Here is a 19120-nt window from a genome sequence, read left to right on the forward strand (position 1 = left end):
AGATAGCCTGTTTTTATTCTTAACATCCTACATTTTGGCTGTAGTTTTTTAAATTACTATCTAGTTCACCTTCACTAACTTTCTTTAACACATTGTATGTATTTCCTACAGTAGGCAGAAATCTGGTTAATAAAGAAAATGTAAGCGGGGCAACTGCAAAATCTATAGCTAGATAGGATTTCTTATATTTTGAAAAATCAGTCTCATTCAACACAAATGTTTTTGCATAGCTGCTGAAGTGAATTTGATTAGGTCCCTGTCCATGAGAACACAGTGATTGGCAGAGAAAGCAGAATCAAACAATAATAATTGTTATACTGGAAGAATGACAAGGTGACATTTTGGATCAAGAATTGACTGTCAGGAAAAGTCTTTTGAAAATTGGGCTTGGAGGACTAGTAGGCATTTAGCAGATGGCCCTTAATGTGCTTGGGCAGTTCTTTTACCTCGTCCTAGATGACTACTTCACAGGGAAAATTACATCATTTGGGAACTTTCTCTTTCCCTCCAAATGTATCTGTATCCAAGCCTCTGGTGCTCTCTTTTTAGATTGAGAAGAAGAGATTTTCTTTTATTTAAGGATTACCTCCTTGCCTATTTTCTCTTTACTATCTTATTTGTGTCATCAACCAGTTTAAGCCTTAAACTCTTGCACGAGCAGTTCTCAAAGGTGTAATTTGGGTCCCTGGGACTCTTACAGGAGGTTTATGAGGTCAAAATCACATATAGGTAAAAGAATCATTGTGCACTGGATTTTGATGTGCAGTGGTCATTGATTCTTCAAATTCCACATTGTATTTTTTAGGAAATCATTTTTTACCAAACTTTAGTGTCAGAGAAAAATATCTACTACTCAGTTAAAAGGCTATTAAAATACCCCTCCCTTTTCCAGCTATATGTCTGTGTGGAGCTGAATTTTCTTCATATACTGTAACCAAAGTAACATGGCAGATTGAATGCAAAAGCAGATGTGAGAATTCAACTGTCTTCCAGTAACGTAAGCATTAAAGAGATTTATAAAACTATAAAATAATGTCATTCTTTTATTTCTTTGGAAAACAATTTTATATTCCATGCATAATATATTTTTGTTACATATGTATATATAATGGTTATTTTAAATGAATTGATATGTAATTTTTAAAATTCTCAGTCATTTTCTAACCTGGTAAACAATGGTAGATGTGGATACAGCTGACATAAACAAAAACTCTTTAGGGTCCATAATAATTTTTAAGTGTGTAAAGTGATCCCAAGATAGAGTTTAAGAACTACTATCTTCCTTCTTTCTATCTTTCTTCCTTCCAGCTAGTAAAATTCACTTTTACTGTTCACTCACTGTTCCACTATACCTGTTCTTAAGTTAACTGTGGCCTCTCTTGGTTTTGGGATCAAACATACCCATCGGTATTTATTTGATTTCTCAGTCTTTTATACCAACCTATCACCCATTCTAGAAATCTCTGATAGGCTATTGTCCTGGTTTTCTTCTTACTGCTATGACTTATCAGTGCTATTTTAAAGTTCTTCTTTCACTACATTCCTTCCCACTGAATGCATTCCTAATATGCAACCTCATTTTAATTTGTTGTTCCAACAACAAGTTGTTGCTTCCAATTCACATATCAGAATACTTGAGCATTCTTTGCTGAAACCTCTCTGCTAAGTTCCAGACCATTTGTGTAGGTACCTGATGCCAGTTCCCCAAGATGGTGCTGGAGGTAGGTATTTCACAAAACCAGGAACCATCTTCATTGTTTCCTCACTTTCCTTTTCCTCTCTCTCCCTTTCCTCTAATAGCTGATCCCTCATAATATCATTTTGTTACCTTCTTCTCCATTCCATGACCCTGTGCTTTTTTTTTTTTAACGCTTCATTTTTGCTTACCTAGATCATTGCAAAAGTTTCCAAACTGGTTTCCTTGCCTAGATATACATCTCTTCAATTTTTTATCCAGAGGACTCCACTTAACCAAATAAGATTATATAATACCGCTCTTGGCTCACACCTGTAATCCTAGATGCTCAGGAGGCAGAGATCAATAGAATTGCAGTTCAAACCCAGCCCAGGCAAATAGTTTGTGAGACCGTATCTAAAAAAAAACCCATCAGAAAAAAGGGCTGGTGGCGTAACTCAAGGTGTAGGCCCTAAGTTCAAATCTCAGTACTGCAAAAAAAAAAAAAATACCCTGAAATCCTAGTTATTCAGGAAACAGAGACCAGGAGGATCATGGTTTGAAGCCAGCCCCAGGCTGTCTTGAAAATACACAACACAATAAGGGTGATAGAGTGACTCAAGTGGTAGAGCAGCTGCCTAGCAAGTGTAAGGCCCTGAGTTCAAACCCCAGTACTGCCAAGAAAAAAAAAATTCTAAAGTGGCTCCCCTGTAATTTATAGTATCACTTTAAGCCATTGCCTTGTTTTAGCATAAAAGGTGAATGATCTAACCTTATCTGTTTTCACTTAAACACATGCAGTCTGTGGTTAGCTTCCTTGCTTAACCCTAATCTATGTCCTCCTACCCTTTTCTGTACTGCTCCCTCCACCTGGAATTTCCTTTTGATTTCTCCTCATTACTTTCACTCTTCCTTCTGATCTCTTACTCAACCAAATGTGTGTTGGTATACCAGTTTTGACTGCCTCTGTTTAATCTCCTTCTTTGGGACCTGTAGCACTGTAAAACATATCTCTTACAACATTTATCACTCATTTTAATTGTATAATTTGCTAATGTAAGCAACTTGAAAACAAAGATAATTTCTTTGTGCTCCTATTGATCAGTATGAAGCCTGATATATATGGATGCTGAATTACAAATGAATAAAAAGAAAGGAATAGTCCTTCTAGAAAATACAATTACATGAACAGTGCATCAAGTTATAGACATGGGGTTGTGTGGTGTGAATTTTGGAGTCAGGCATGAGTTCAAGATCTAGATCTTTTGCTTACTACTTTTGTAGAACAGAGGTTAAAAAATTGTGTTAGTTACTACGGAGTCTTAAGTGAAATACCTAAGTCACCTTGTGTAGTTCTCAGCAATAATGCATTCTTTCCTAAAATGCAGAGTTAGTCATCTTTCCATTGCCATGATAAAATACTTCAGAAACTCAATTGAAAGGAAGAGATTTATTTTGGTTTACAGTTTCAGAGGTTTCAATTCATTGTTTCTTGGTTTGTGGTGAGGCAGAACATCATAGAGGAGAGCATATGAGCTTCTCACCTCATAGTGGCCAAGAAGGAGAGAGGGGAACAGGAAGGAATGGACCAGGACAAAACATACCCTTAAAGGGCATGCCCCCCCCCACCCCCAGTGACCTACTTCCTCCAGCTGGCCCCTACCTCCTAAAGTTCTGCCACCTCCCAATAGCCCACTAAACTATGAATCCATTGATGGCTTAATCTATTGATAAGGTGAGAGTTCTCATAATCCATTCACCTCTCAAAGATCCCATCTCTGAACAGTGCTGCCTTCAGCACATGAACTTGTAGGAGACATTTCAGATCAAAGCCATACCACACACTTCACATTCAATATGTACATGTCACTAGGTATATATCAATGAATAAAATAATCATGGTCCCTAAATTCCTGAAGCTTTAAGTCTAATGAGGGAGACAGATAGTAAATAAGTAACTAAATGTATTATTACAAATATATTTTGCAATGATGAAAGATAATTAGATGGGGGAAACTAAACCTGTCTAGATATGGTCAAAGAAGTCAAAAGAGGTAAACACTATCATGGAAGCATAGGATACAGAGAGGTTTTTGGTTTTTTACTGCTTTAATTTCATACCATATGAATATACTATTTACTCCAAAATATAACTTATATTTTTAAAATAAAAAATTATGAGGAAGGAGAAATAATTGAAAGAGTCGTACCTGAGTGTGTTTCTCTTCATTAATTAGAAGGAAAGATTACCATCTACTAAGAGTGGGGGACATGGAGAACACCCAGAGAAAGGTGAAAGTATGGAGCAGTCACTAAGGACAGTGAGAGAAGCATACCAGGATTAATAGCGGTGTTGTTGAAAGGGGTTATAAGTTTGTGTTCACACTACTCAGTTCAGCTATGTATTTTTCTACAACAATATTCAGCAGCTCTGGTATAGAGGAAAGTCTGAGACTTAGCCCTGACAGCAGTAGAAGAAAAGAGGATAGAAAAAAAGTAAGGATTCTGTCTAAAGAGGAGTTGAAGTGGTGAACAATACTTCTTTGAAGTATCTTTTTAGAAAGAAGTATGCTATATGAGAAATATCTGAAAGGAACATATATCTTTTAATGCTATACAAATTATATGAGTACATTTTTTACCTTTACCAAAAAGTATTGCATAAATTTTTCATAACATAAGAATTGCATGAAAAAAATATTTCAAATTGAAAGAAAATCTTTTATTAATAAGTTTTGATTCCTGAACACATGGGAATTTTGCAAATAAAGTACACTTTCTGCTCCTTTGTATAAATTTTACTTGGAAAATATCAGTGTAAGAACAAAGTCCTTTTTTATGTTTAAAGGTGGAAGCAAACTCAGAGGACAGTTAGAAAATGCATTTAAATTTAGATTTCTTCTTAGGAAATCAGAAAATTGTCTTTGGAGTGTTTATTATGGTAAAATCATTTATCAACATTCCATACAATATAGGAAAACATGTTTTATCAGCTTACAGATGTCATCTCTGAAACTATTATAAAAATGACTGAGATTTTTTCATATTTCAGGAGTAGAAGATGAACAAACCAATAACACCATCAACATATGTGCGCAACCTCAATGTTGGACTAATTAGGAAGCTATCAGATTTTATCGATCCTCAAGAAGGATGGAAGAAATTAGCCGTGGCTATTAAAAAGCCATCTGGTGATGATAGATACAATCAGTTTCACATAAGGTAACATAAAATTCTTTTTCTTTTTAAATTCTTACATCACAAGCATGATTAAGATATAAATACTATCTATCTTATGTTGAAGGTTAGAAGGTGCTATAGAGTAGACAATAGTAAAAAACAAAAACTTTTTTTTCAATTTTTGCTCCATTCTCTAGCATGTCAACTGCACTAATACCATGATCTTGCAAATGAGGTTTCCAGTTAGAATCAAGATTCCTACTTTTCCCCTGTTTGTGGAGCCAAGAACAGTTAAAACATTCTGAGTCTATTCTCCTAAGTGTGTGAATCTGTAAGGCATCCTTAACAATGTATTTTGGCAATTCTTAAAGCTGACATTTTAAAATTGTTCCTTGTAAGAAAGCATATCTGTCAACAGAATTCTTAGATCTTAGCCAGGATTTTCTAGCACTATCTTCAAATAATTTCTATTTCCTCTCTTGTCCTTTCTGTTTAATTTAATGTAAAACGTAAGTGTAGATTTTATTTTTGTCAGTCATTACAGTTAAAGCTTACATCAAAATCTTGTCTTTGATAGCAAGAGGAATTTTTTTTTCTGTTTTTCAGTGTTAGCCTGGTAAAAAACCAAAAGTCTTGTGTTTCACATTAATCTCTCCAGGAAATCCTTCATACATGTTTTCTTTACATGAAGGTTAACTGTTTTAAACTATTTGGAAGAAGCTCAAGTTTAGAACTTGAAAGCCAGATTTTAAAGATAGTTTTTTCTTAATATCATTAAAAACTTATGAAGGATAGATGCAATGGTTGTAGAAAGAAAAAGTTCTTCTTTACAGAATAATGCTTGCAAAAACTGACTAGAATGATGATAGAATTAAAAAGTTACCAATTTACAACCACCAATGTTAGTCATTTCACAGAGGCTTATCAGTAAGCCTAACAGCATGTCATGGAAGGTGGTTGATGAACACAATATATACAAAATTTCAAGTATTATCCACAAGCAATTTATGCATTAAGAAGGGGAAAAGGAGCCAGAAATGTTGATTCACACTTGTAATCCCAGCTACTTGGGAATGGAGGCAGGAGGATCATGAGTTCAAGGCCAGCCCAGAAAAAGCAAGGGAGACCCTATCTCAAAAGCAAAACGCATTGTGGCTCAAGTAGTGAGGGCCTGAGTTCAAACTCCAGTACCACAAAAAAGTAGGGGAAGGGGAGATAATGTTGTCATGAAGAAATTTGAAACATACCTCCTCAACCAAATGATCAAATTTGGTGCTACCAGTCACTACAAAATGCCATTGTTGTACCTCTGGATGTGATACAGTGGGAAGAACATATTATTTCCTGTATGGTATTCTTATCAAACATTTTAACCTGAATTTAATAATAAGCAACTATTCAGGTAAATCTAGACAACAAGACATGCTACACCCAACCTATACTCTCAACACCCAGAAAGAGAGAAAAAACAGATGTAGCAAAATGTTACCAATTGGTCAGTTGGTAAATGTAGGTGAAGAGCTGTTCATTGTGTTATTCTTCCAACTTTTTTTATGTTTGAAATTTTTTAGAGTAAAAGTAAAAACTTTGAAGGAAAAACAGAAAAAAGCTCTATTAGTTAAATTTTCAGTGTTACTTTATAAAACTTATTTTTAATTTTAAAGAAATGGAATGAAAAAAGGGATCTGTTTTTCTAATATAGTTAAGATCAAAGGAATAATTCCCTAAACTACGTATATTCTATTTAATAAAGTAAACTTATTTGTTAAAAATTATATTGCTATTAGTGTTAATATGTCATGTAGAAAAAAATATAGCTAAGTAGGTTTAAAGCACATACTTTGTCAAGAGACATTTGTATCTCAGTTAGGGTACATCTTATTGACTGTGTGGCTCAGACCTGGTTACGCTACCCTGCCAAGCCTGGCTTTCTATTTAGTAAACAAATAAAATCATAATATTTTTAAACAAGTTCACGTGTATGTATCCTGTAGTCCACTGAGTAAATACTCAGTAAGTGCTCAGGAAATGTTAACTTTTATTAACCTCATCTTTTTCATCTTTTTTCCTGCCTATCTTTCCTGTCTCACTTTAATTCTTGCTGGTTTTCTTGCTGTCCCTTTAATATTTATAGGTGGGGCTGTGAGCAAGACAGGGACAGAGTATTAGCTCCTATTTTCATTTATTAATTTTATTTCTTTGTTACTTGCTTTTAAGGAGATTCGAAGCATTAATTCAAACTGGAAAAAGTCCCACTTCTGAATTACTGTTTGACTGGGGTACTACAAATTGCACTGTTGGTGATCTTGTAGATCTTTTGGTCCAAAATGAGTTTTTTGCTCCTGCAAGTCTTTTGCTGCCAGGTAAACTGGGTGTGACCAGGGTGTTGGCAACTAGGGTGGAAAGATAACAAAGCAGAAACAAAAATGTTTCTTCTTTTACTTTTTCTCTTAACAAACCTGATGTGTGAGTCCCTTTCATTCTTTCAGCTCTCCCTAACTTTTACCAAGCATCCCAGATGTAGGGCATTGCAGACTGTGGTGCTAAGATGATGGAAGCTTCATAATGAGTCTGAGCCCATTAAAGTCAGGTAATTTTGTGTTAGACATCTAGTGTATGCTATAAGAAATTAGTTTTTCTTTTGAGTTTTTGCTTTTTTCCACCTTCAAACTTCCATCCTGATGAAACTCTTATGATCATGACTTCCTTACATTGCATTCTGGTGTGTTAGTGTCTGACTGCCTTCCTCATAGCCTTACTTTTCTCCCTTTGAGGTTATTTATACCAATGGTTCTCAACATTTTTTGTACCTAAAAATCACTTAGGGTTCTTATTGAACATGTCCTGTGCTCTGTCCCAGTCCCACTTAATCAGAATTCTGAAAATGAGTTCAAGGTCTGTATTCTTAAACAAGTATTTCAGGGCCACTGATACAAGTGGCTCTTGGACCACTTTTTAAAACACTGCCTTACTCTCAATATCCATGTTTATCACAACTGACAACATCTTCCTACATAGCTCTGAGAACACAGGGCTAACCCCTTAAAACTGGAATGAACTGAGTTCTTAGTTTAACTTTTTCACAAATGCTTTTCTTATCTAAGGACAACCTATATATTATTCTATTTGGCAGATGCTGTTCCCCAAATTGTTAATACCCTACCTTCTAGAGAGGCAGTAACAGTTCCACAGAAACAGATGCCTTTCTCTGAAAGAGACAGAATATCTGTGATACCTATGCAAAATCTTGAACAAAACTATGTGCCACCTGACTCCACAAGTCCAGAAAATAAAGGTTTAGAAGTTGGTGATACACGTAAGTACATTTTCAGTCCCTTCTAGTAGTGGATTTGTCATTATGACAAGCACTATTTCAAAGTAAACCTCTCCTTTGGTTTGTGAAATACTCAGAAAGCACATCACCAATGCTCTTTTGTGTGTTTTCCTTCATATTTGTTAAGTATCATTTCACTATATTAATCAGTGTATTATCAGTGATTAGAGGCAATAGGATATGCAAGCAACCACAAAAGCTTAAAAAAAATAAGTAACTTTCTTTTCAGATAAAAGAAATGTAACTGGAGTTTGGTGGGGTAGAGTTAACTCAGCAAGATATGTGAATAGAATTTTGGAAGTGGGAATAGAGTATTTTGTGGATTGGATAAGTAGGCATAGTTCTCATAATGATTACAATTCATATTTTAAAAATGATTTCAGCCTCTCCTATCCTGCTAATCCAAAGTTGCATTCTTATGTGTACACGCATGCATGTGTGTGCAGAATCTTCAAACTGAGAGAATATCAGAATTATTTATACCAATTTCATTTTTATTTCAGCACTTTTTCTTTGCTTTTTTGACATTACAGGTTTCCACAGTTTTTCATTTTATGAGTTAAAGAGTGTCACAAATGATTTTGATGAACGACCCATTTCTGTTGGTGGAAATAAAATGGGAGAGGGAGGATTTGGAGTTGTGTATAAAGGCTACGTGAACAATACAACTGTGGCAGTGAAGAAGCTTACAGCAGTAAGTTATCTTCAGGAATAAAAAAATAAAAGGAAGATTTGCTTCATAGTGTATGATATAATAAACTTTAAGTTATTATTTTAGCATGTATTTTCTTTAAATAAATGCAAACCTAAACTGGTAGATCTTAACATTTAAGAATCTGTTGAGAGCTAGAAAAATGCAGTTATGCACACATGCCTCATGCACAATCAAGATTAAAATGGTAAGATACTAAGAAAAACTCATATAAATATTATTTAAGTATACTTCTTTGTATTACTTTTCTCATTTAAAAATAAGGCTTAGAAAATAGATACTAAGAAAAAAAAGATTGAAAATTTTGTTTGTGTCCTTTGTTCCCATTTTGGTTGAGTGTTCATCTTTTACTTGTTGATAACGTTCTACCTCTGTTGTACCCTAGAAATAGGAATAATTTTATGGGTAGATTATACAGTCACTGTCTCTCATATGTTGTAAATACTTTAACAAGTTTTGATTTTTCTTTTTGTGTTCAAATCTGCTTACACAAAATTCTTTTTGAAAATTGCCATAGAGTGTAATTTATAATTTTTTCCATTTACTAACCATGGACCTGAAGCAAATCACTAATATTGCTAGAGTCAATTGCACTATAAAATGAGGAGAATAATGCCTTATTATTTTAAAGGAAGCTGATCAGCCAGTTATCTCTTGAGTATTCGTCTAGCTTTCAGAGCCATGGGGTTTTGTGATGTATTATGTGGTATATTATTTTGTTTTTCAGATGGTTGACATTGGTACTGAGGAACTGAAACAACAGTTTGATCAAGAAATAAAAGTAATGGCAAAGTAAGTGTTAATTTGTCAGTGTGATACAGAGAAAATGAACAAGAAAGGTATAATGAAGCTGGTATGCTATGGACATTCACAGGTACAGTATATAAAATTAAAATAAAGGGTTAAGACTAATACTTTGAACTTTTCAGACCTATGACTACATGTACTCATTGACTGCAGATTAAACAGCAGCCACTAATTTAAATCATAACAAAGTTACTTAGAATTTCAACTGTCTTTCATTATCATGTTTTATGTTCCCAGAATTTGTGAGAAATCAATTGTAGAAATACTTTTATAAAACTATTTTTAGAATAATAGACCCTTAGGTTATTTAATACTCTTAAAGGAACTAGGCAAGTATTATATATAAAGATGTTTAGACGGCATTGACCCTGAATTCTGGAAAGCTATTGAATATCATCTGGAAGTATAGGAGAAACAAATCAGGAAGTGTATTTTAATAATCAGAGTGTTGATATTTGAGTGTATGCAACATGCCAGATACTGCTGTGTATTTTATGTGTATTGACTCATTTACTTCTCAGAAAAACTACTACAACCTCCTTTCTTTTTAAAAAAACTAAGATTTTAAAACATTAAATAACTTGTCCAAGGTCTTTTAGTGTCAGAGATGGGATTCAGTCAATTTGACTCCATAGCCTGAGCTTTTGATCTGAGTCCTGTTGGGATTTAACAAGTAACATCCATGAGACTATTGCTGTAAATTATTACTTCTGTTAGTTTGACCTCGTAAAATAATTAGTAGGCTAAAATTGATTCATGTGCAGTAAACGTAATACACACTGAAAGAATGGTCAAAACTCTTTATTCAGGATTTGTTCTCCCCACCCCTACTTCCATTCTCTAATTCTAAAAGTAACTTGCCTAAAGTACGTAATATGAGAAAGATAGGATAATATTTTTAATAATAAAAAAGATCTCTTAAATGTTTCACTCAGACATTACATTACTAATATTTTGACGTACTTGCTTCATGATGTGTTTGCAGTATTTTCTTGTCATTAAAAATAATTTGAAAACATTTAAAATTATTTCTAATGGTCTAATATATATGAAGATCATATTATATTTAACTATGATCCTACTAGGTTTTTTTCTAACTTTCAAAATTACAAATTAAACTTCCTTTAAAGATCTTTATACATAAGTCTAAAGTACTTTTGCTTATTTCATCACCGTAAGTCCTCAAAGACTTACTAGGTCGGAATGCAAGAACTTTTTTAAGACTTTCCAAATATATATCCAAATACCTTTATAGAAAGATAATGGTTTTTTTTTTCTGATGCTGAAGGTTGAACCTAAAGCTGTGTGAATGCTCAGCATACCCTCTACTGCTGAACTACACCCCAGCCCCAAGTTAGGGTTATTTATATTCCCATTCAAATGTCATTGCCCCCTTACCACCACTGAATAGTACTACTATTTTAATAACTGTCAACCTCTGGACCTTACTAGCAGAATAACCTTGGTGAGGTTTCCTAACTCGCTATCCATTAGTTTTCTCATCTGTAAAATGGGGTAATTATAGTACTGTATTGTGAAGATTAAATAAAGCAGGTGAATAATTACAGTATCATACATAGCCTAAGCTCAATAAATGTTAACTGTGCATATATAAAATATGCTAATTTGGTGGAAAATGGAGCATTTAACTTTTATACTTCTCAAAATATTTATGAGGGTAGAATTCTGATTTAATGTAAGGAAATGCCAGATTTGTAGATCATTTTGAAACAAGTACATGCTTAGATGGAGCATTTGTCATGTGCCAGGCTCATTTCTGGGCTCTCATGTACTTGGTCAGTTAATTCTTACAGCTTCCATGTTATATAATAGGTGCTATTTTCTGCATAAGGCAGATAAAAGAACTAAGGCTCATGAAGTTGTTAGCGTGTCATAGGTTACACATCTAAGAGATACAGACCTGAACTTTCAGCTTAGCACTTTGAACTCAGCTTGTTTTCTCTCTGCTGAACCACAGATGCCTGCAGATTTGTTGTACTGTAGTTCTGTTTAGTTTTATTACTCTCAAGTATATAAAAACACTCAAATTAGGTTATAGGCAATCAGATGTAGTTAAAGATCAGAAATGTTTAGATTAGGTGTGGTTCCTTAAATCAGAGCTTTGAGTGGGTAAGAGATTGTTTGATTAGTGAATTCTTGAAAATGTTACAGAAGTTTCAACAGACTTCTTGAAATCTTCTTTCTGCATCATTGAAACCTGTGCTGACCAATGATAAGCATTAATGTAGTCCTTAACTAAACTATGAAGTTCCAGTGATCTTAACTACTGAGCTTTGACTATGAAATAAAGAGATTTTGCTTCTAATGTCAATCAGTATTAGTAAAAGAAAACTTTATGAAAAATTTTGTCTTTTTTTCTATTAAAATCTAAGTTTGATAACTTTTAACCTACAACTAAATGTGTAAATGTTTATTATGATATTTTTAATGGCAAATTATTTGTTATAGGTGTCAACATGAAAACTTAGTAAAACTGCTTGGTTTCTCGAGTGATGGCGATAACCTCTGTTTAGTATATGTTTACATGCCCAATGGCTCTTTGCTAGACAGACTGTCATGCTTGGTAAGATACTTATTCATCAGATTGTCTGGTTTTTCTTTTCTATGTTGGAATACTAATGTTTACTTTGTGACAGGATCATTTAAATCACGTTAAACTTAGTATTTTTCCTTCTCTATATAAGTTGTACAGTTGATATGTACACAACTGAGATTGCCAACCTGTTAGTTGATAATTTAAAATGTAAAATTATCAGTCAAGACTAGACATTGAAGGTGCTGTTTATCTGTTTTAATCTTCAAATAAGATATGTTAACCCCCCCCATTTGAACCTAGTTACAGATCATTTTTTTCACAACTTAAAATAATTATAGTCCCTCTTAAATCCAGGGTACGTTTCTTTTGAGCTGAGTAATTCTGAACCTTTCTGAAAAAAAATTATAGTCCTAAATTCTAAATGATATAATATCATTTTCAGTTGTTGCCCAGAAAAATAGTGTGTTATTTATTTTCTATAGATTCTTTATTCTCCTTTTTTCAAATTAGTTTGTCTCTTTCTAAGGATGGTACTCCACCACTTTCTTGGCATATGAGATGCAAGATTGCTCAGGGTGCAGCTAATGGCATCAGTTTTTTACACGAAAGCCATCATATTCATAGAGATATTAAAAGGTAAGTGCTACTGTGAAAAAATCTTTTAGAAAGCCATCTTTAAAGAATGATTTGCTCTTGCTCTTTTTATTCACTATTCACATGCATGTGTTAACCTAGAGCAGCTAGACTTTCACCCTCACTCCATGAAAGCTCTTCTCACGAAGGACCTCTATGACCTCTTTTACTACAAATCCAGTGACCTATTTCCAGTACTTTCCAGTATTTTCATCCTACTTATGTTTTTTGTTGTTGCCTTATGGAAATTAGATTCTTTCTTAGTTTCAGGATTACTACTCTTTTGCAATCACCTTTATCCTCCATGAGCACTTTTTAGTTCTCTTATTTCTTATATATTTATGTAGTTAATGTTTATCTGTTATCTGCTAGGCACAATATGATATAGTTAGAGTAGTATATATAGAGTTTAACACCAATTAAATAATCACCGAATTATAGTAAATTTTTAGTATTTAGTATTAGTTTAAAGAAGTGTTCCCAAGGAAGCAATATTTCAGCTGAGCCCTTAATAATGATCAAGAGATAAGAAAGCATAATTTGAGAGCCTCTATAGAAGATGGGTGGGAAGAAGAAACATTCTAAGCAGAAGGAACCACATTTGTAAGACCAGTGTTGAGAAGAAATACGGTTGCATAATGAGTTTCAGGAGGTGAGGTAAATGCAGTATGACTGATGTGCAGAAGGTGAAGGGTGTAAGAGGTTAGAAAATTAGATAGGCAGGGAGCAAAGTCCTATAGGACTTGGTAGACCAAGGTAAGCATTTTAGTTTGATCAAAATATAATAATTTGTCATTGAAGTGTAGTAAGTTGCCATTGAAAATTATAAATAAGAATGTGACATTATATTTAAGTTTGCCTGGAATCACTTTGCCTCCAGGGAAAAGAGCAGCCTGTAAGAAGGAATAGTTAATAGACTATCATAGAAGTTTTGGTGATGGTATTTCATATGAAGAGAAGTGAGCATATTTGAGAAATGAAGGTGGTAGGACATACTGATATCTTAGCTATAGAGAGAATCAGGGAGAGGGAAGTATCAGGAATGACTCCTAAAATGTTAGCATTCAGAGTTGCACTCTGATATGATTGTGAGGTGATTTATTTATATAGAAATGTTAAAAGAAGTCCAGGTTGGAGTGGGATTGGGAGAGTTCTCTTTTGTACCTTTTTATTTGAGATTCTTTTAAGATACAGAAGTAGAAATATTACACAGATAGTATAATATACAGATTTGGAGATGAATGACATCTGAGCTGATGATATAAATGCATATTACTTGAAGAGTTATCATATGGTTGTATTCACTTAAGGAAACATGTGAATAAAGAGCTCCAGATTAAGTCTTAAGACCTAGTGACCAAGTGGAAGAGAATACTCCCAAAAGAAACCTAAGAAAGTATAGATACAAAAAAGTAAGATGAAAGTAAGAAAAACACATTATCTCTGAAAACAAGGAAAGAAAGTATTTCCCAAGAGACAGTCAAAAGAGTCAAATGCATTAGATTAGCATCATGAAGGTCATTAGTGACTTCATGAAGGCCTATTTCCATATAGTAGTTGACTGAGAAGTCAGGTTGTAGATAAGGAGCCCTAGAACTGAGATTTTGCTTGATGTGACAGCTAGAAAGAAATGTGTCATTCACGAAACTTTTATTATTAGCATATATTCATTGTACAAGGAGGATTTGTTGTGACTATTCTGAATATCCTTATATTGTATATTGGCTAGACCCCCCACACACATCTTCCCCCTACCTCCCCCTCCCCATTCCACTTAAAGCAATTACAAGAGGTTTCATTATTCTATTTCATATATGTGTGTGTGTGTGTATGTGTATGTGTGTTGTGTATGATGCCTATCACCCTATTCCTTCATCTTCATTGCCTCAATTCACCCTCCCCTTCCCACAAGTACCCCCACATATACTGTGCCTATTTTACAGTCCTGTCTTTCATTATTAATCAGGAAACTTTCTTTAAAATGGCAGGGACTAATGCATGTTCATATACTTATGGGAAGGATCTAGACAAGAGTGAGAGGATACAATAGAAGAGAGAAGTGAGATAATTCACAGAGTAAGGTTTCCAAGAACCTAGGAAGAGGCCCAAGTAGAGGGACAGCCTTAAGAAAGAGGAGAGACACCATCTCTATCCCTTACATATTGGTATTCCTACATGTTCTTACCTCATTATGTCTTCTGTCCTTACATGATCTTGCTAAATGATATTATGGTAACTTCAACTGCTATCTATATGTGAATAAGTCTCAAATCTGTATTATCTGCTTCCAATTCTGTGTTTTCAGTGTCTTATACCAAAACTCCTCACTTGGATGTCTCACAGGAGCCTCTAAGTCAGTATCTCAGAAATCAAACTCATCATCTCTTCAGCCTAAAATCTTTCCCTATATTTCCTTTCTGATCCAATGAAGTGCCTGTTCATTCTGTCTCCCAAGCTTAAGACTTCATAGTTCCTTATATCATGCTATTACAAAGTTCTGTTGAGTATGCCTGAAAATTTGCTTGTCCTGTTTGTCCCCAGTGTTTTGCCTTGTTTAGACTTTCAGTATCTTTTATCAACATTATTATAAACTTTTCTAGTCTACCTAAAACTAGTCTGTACCAATTCTCATCTATTTGCTGCAACAATGGCAGATTATAGTCCTAAAAATTCAGATCTGATCAAGTTAATTCCCTAATAGGAAAACTTTAGATGGTTGCCTGTTACTTAGAGGATAAAGCTTAAATTCTCTCCATGGATACTGGTTTCTTGAAATTGATCATATGTAGCATATCTTCATGTTTCTGTCACTTTGTGCATGTTGATCCATTAGCCCAAGATGCCTTTCTTTCCCTCATATAACCATCAACTTTTAATAATCCTTCAAACTAACACACTTCTTACCTTCCTTTGGACTTTTCCCAGTTATTCCAGGCACATGATTATTCTGTAAGCATTTTGTGCCTAATATTACCATCATGTAGTACTAATATATTAGCTTTAAAAATTACTCATATGCCTTTGTGACAGATAAGATTTAAGATTTCTATCATATTCAGCTGTCAATACTATAAAACATAAGAATTCTCAATAAGGTTTTGATCAAAAAAAAGTATGAATGTATAAATGAATGCATATGATAATGAATTAAGATCTTCAGTTATAATTTTTTCTTTATAAGATTCCAGATAATTGAGAATAAAATAGTTTTTAAACTATTCTTTCATTTCTTTAGAAGTGAATAATTGATATACTTAGGAGGGAAATTTGTATTTAAATGAACTGAGAAATACTATGAAAGGAATTAAGAAGAATGCTTTTGGCTTTTTTCAAAGCCAGACACAAAGGCAAATGCCACGTGTTCTCACTCATTTGTGGAAACTAGTAAGTCAGTTTCTTAGAAGAACTTTGGAATGGAGCAGAGTTTACTAGAGATTGGGAAAAGCCAGTGCATGAAGGGTAAGGGGAGGCAGGATCAGAAAGAAGTTCAGTAATGGCCACTAGAACACAGAGTGGAGGAATTACTTCTTCTTCTTCTTTAGCACAGTAGGGTAACTGTAGATGAAAACAATCTATGTCATATTTCAAAATGGTTGGAAGAGTATGAAATTCTCAATACCTAAAAAATGATTAATGTTTGAAAAGATGGATATGCTGATTACCCTGATTTTATTATTACACATTACATATATATATGTTAATTACCATGATGTATCCCATAGGAAGATGTACAAATATTATGTCTCATTAAAAAAATAAGTGCATTTTTTTTCAATAGAATGGTGCTTTTGTCTGAGGATGTAGTTCAGAAGAAAAGCAATTGCCTAGCAAGGCCCTAGATTTGATCCCCAGCGCCACACAAAATAATAGTGTTTTAGAAGACTTTGCAAGAAGTTACCCTATTATTTGTGGAGTAATGAAAATGTCTTTCCTCAAGAAACAAAACCAATCATTTCTTGTTAGTTGTAATATGAATTTTTGACTTATTTATAAAAATTTCAGGCTTCTATATACTGTAAAATATCATATGGAATAAATAAATATGTACATAGCTGTGCATATATACACACATGCATCTATCTAAATAACTTGAAAAGAAAACCATTATTTTTTCCAAATCTTAAATTTTTACAGTGCAAATATCTTACTAGATGAAGATTTTACTGCCAAAATATCTGACTTTGGCCTTGCACGGGCTTCTGAGAAGTTCTCACAGACAGTCATGACTAGCAGAATTGTGGGCACAACAGCATATATGGCACCAGAAGCTTTGCGAGGAGAAATAACACCCAAATCTGACATCTATAGCTTTGGTGTGGTGAGTTACATACAATAATCATTCTTACACAATTGGGAAATTAGAATACTTTAATACAGTTGTCTTGCTTAGCTCTTTCTTTTCTATAAAGGTATAAATTGTTCACATTAACCTGTAATTATACTATGAAGTTTATAAAAATTTCTCCGAATGTGTAAATTTTTTAGTGGATTTTTGAAATTACTGAAAGAAATTATTTTCTTGCCATCTATCCTCATGAATATGGGTGGAGCTTAAATTAAGTCAGTTTTTAAAATGAATCATGTGGGGCATACAATATGTACTTTAGTCTTCCATTTTTTTGACATTTTCTGATTTTTTTTTCTAGTAATTTTTCAGTTAGAATAAGGAATACAGTGAGGGTAGCTGGAGAAATTGGATCTTTCTCTTCACCTTAGTTTTTCAAATATGTTTTGTATTATCAAAATTTAACTTCATTGTGCTATGGGAAGTTAAGGTAGAGAGTTGTAAAATATGCCTAATGTTTAGAAAATAGTATTTACCAATGAGCTAAAGAAAATTCTTCTTGTGAAGAATTCATAAAAAACAGGGATAGGGTAAGAGTTCCCAGAATATATGTTGGTTAGAGCTGGTTCTTTAGCAAGATGCCAATAGAAAAGAACTGCTTACATGCATGATGGGATTCAGGTGACCATGAAGGAAAGATGGTGCAAGATGCCCAAACTCATATTCCCTCTGCTTTCACACCTAAAAGCAATGTGATTTATACAGAAATTATTAATTGGATTTCATAATCAGGATCCACAGTCCTTCAGAGTTTCTATATGTTGTCATAGTGTTATATTAATGATTTTTTTTTACTTCATAGGTTTTACTAGAAATAATAACTGGACTTCCAGCTGTGGATGAACTTCGTGAACCTCAATTATTGGTAATTGAAATATTTATTTTTTCAGTGCTGATTCTCTGTATTTAGTCCTAACTTATATAAGTAAATTTGGTATCTACAAATGGCATTTTCTGTCCACAGTCTTTCCACTGGCAATATATAATGGTGTAGGAATATTTCCAATTAAAAGTCTAACATGAAGTACTTGTGAAGCTCAGAAAAGTCACTTGCTATATTCTTTGTTCTAGTTGCTTTGTGGGTAAAATAAAAATAGAACTAAATGATTTCTGAAGTCCTCTCCGGTTTACCTTTATTTTGTTACTTTCCATGGTATCTGTTGAAAGTATTTTCAGCTCAAAAAGAAAAATCATACCTTCTATTCAAATGAAACTATAGGAAAATTATTCCATGCCATTTTTTCCTATGTCATAAATTTAGAACTTCAAGGATCATTTTATAAAATTAAAGATTTACAGAAATACTTTCTCTTATGCACAAGTTTTTCTTAAAATTGATAAAATAACATTACTTATTTTACTTCAATTTAATGTGTCCTAATGGAATAAACCAGAGTGACCAATTCAGATAATATGCACATACTGGATTATGTCTCTGGAGTTAGGATTATAAGGTCATGGTCCTAGTGCCATACTCTTTTAAGTAAACTGTAAGTACAGTTTCTATGTGTTATAAGTATCTGTTATAAAACTACAATATAAAGATTTCCATGTTATATTAGAAATGTAATAGTTCAGTTATGTATACAATATAGTATTTTGCATTAGAGGATATTTATATAGCATAATGTTCTCAAAATTAGCCATTTAATAAGGTCCTGGGCAGAATAAATACTGCCTTTGGCTTCTGGTGGAATTTCTTGACTCAGCTCTATCACTCCAGTCTCTGACTCCGAATCACATGTCTTCTCTGTGTCTTCCCCTTTTTGTCTCATGATCCAGGATAATCTCATCCCAAAATATTTAACTACATTATCAAAAACTTTTTTCCAAATTGCAGGAATGAGGACATAGACATGTATTTTTGGGAGCACCAT

General features: G+C 33.6%; 1 protein-coding gene across 4 annotated transcripts in view; it reads left to right on the forward strand.

The window, feature by feature from the left end:
• The window catches only part of Irak4 (interleukin 1 receptor associated kinase 4), a 65872-nt gene that overhangs the window by 2872 nt on the left and 43880 nt on the right, over positions 1-19120 (forward strand). For 3 of the 4 annotated variants that reach the window (XM_074083183.1, XM_074083184.1, XM_074083182.1), the window contains exons 2-11: positions 893-997; positions 4728-4897; positions 7073-7218; positions 7989-8171; positions 8723-8883; positions 9629-9693; positions 12178-12292; positions 12792-12901; positions 17033-17216; positions 18046-18108. In XM_074083183.1, coding sequence (XP_073939284.1) covers positions 4737-4897; positions 7073-7218; positions 7989-8171; positions 8723-8883; positions 9629-9693; positions 12178-12292; positions 12792-12901; positions 17033-17216; positions 18046-18108 — 1188 coding nt within the window. In that variant the 5' untranslated portion in view covers positions 893-997; positions 4728-4736. Of the gene's footprint in view, positions 1-892; positions 998-4727; positions 4898-7072; positions 7219-7344; positions 7446-7988; positions 8172-8722; positions 8884-9628; positions 9694-12177; positions 12293-12791; positions 12902-17032; positions 17217-18045; positions 18109-19120 lie in introns of those variants that run through there. The other variant, XM_074083185.1, reaches the window with a different exon arrangement.

Source organism: Castor canadensis, chromosome 8 (assembly GCF_047511655.1).
Source record: "Castor canadensis chromosome 8, mCasCan1.hap1v2, whole genome shotgun sequence".
NCBI lineage: Eukaryota > Metazoa > Chordata > Mammalia > Rodentia > Castoridae > Castor > Castor canadensis.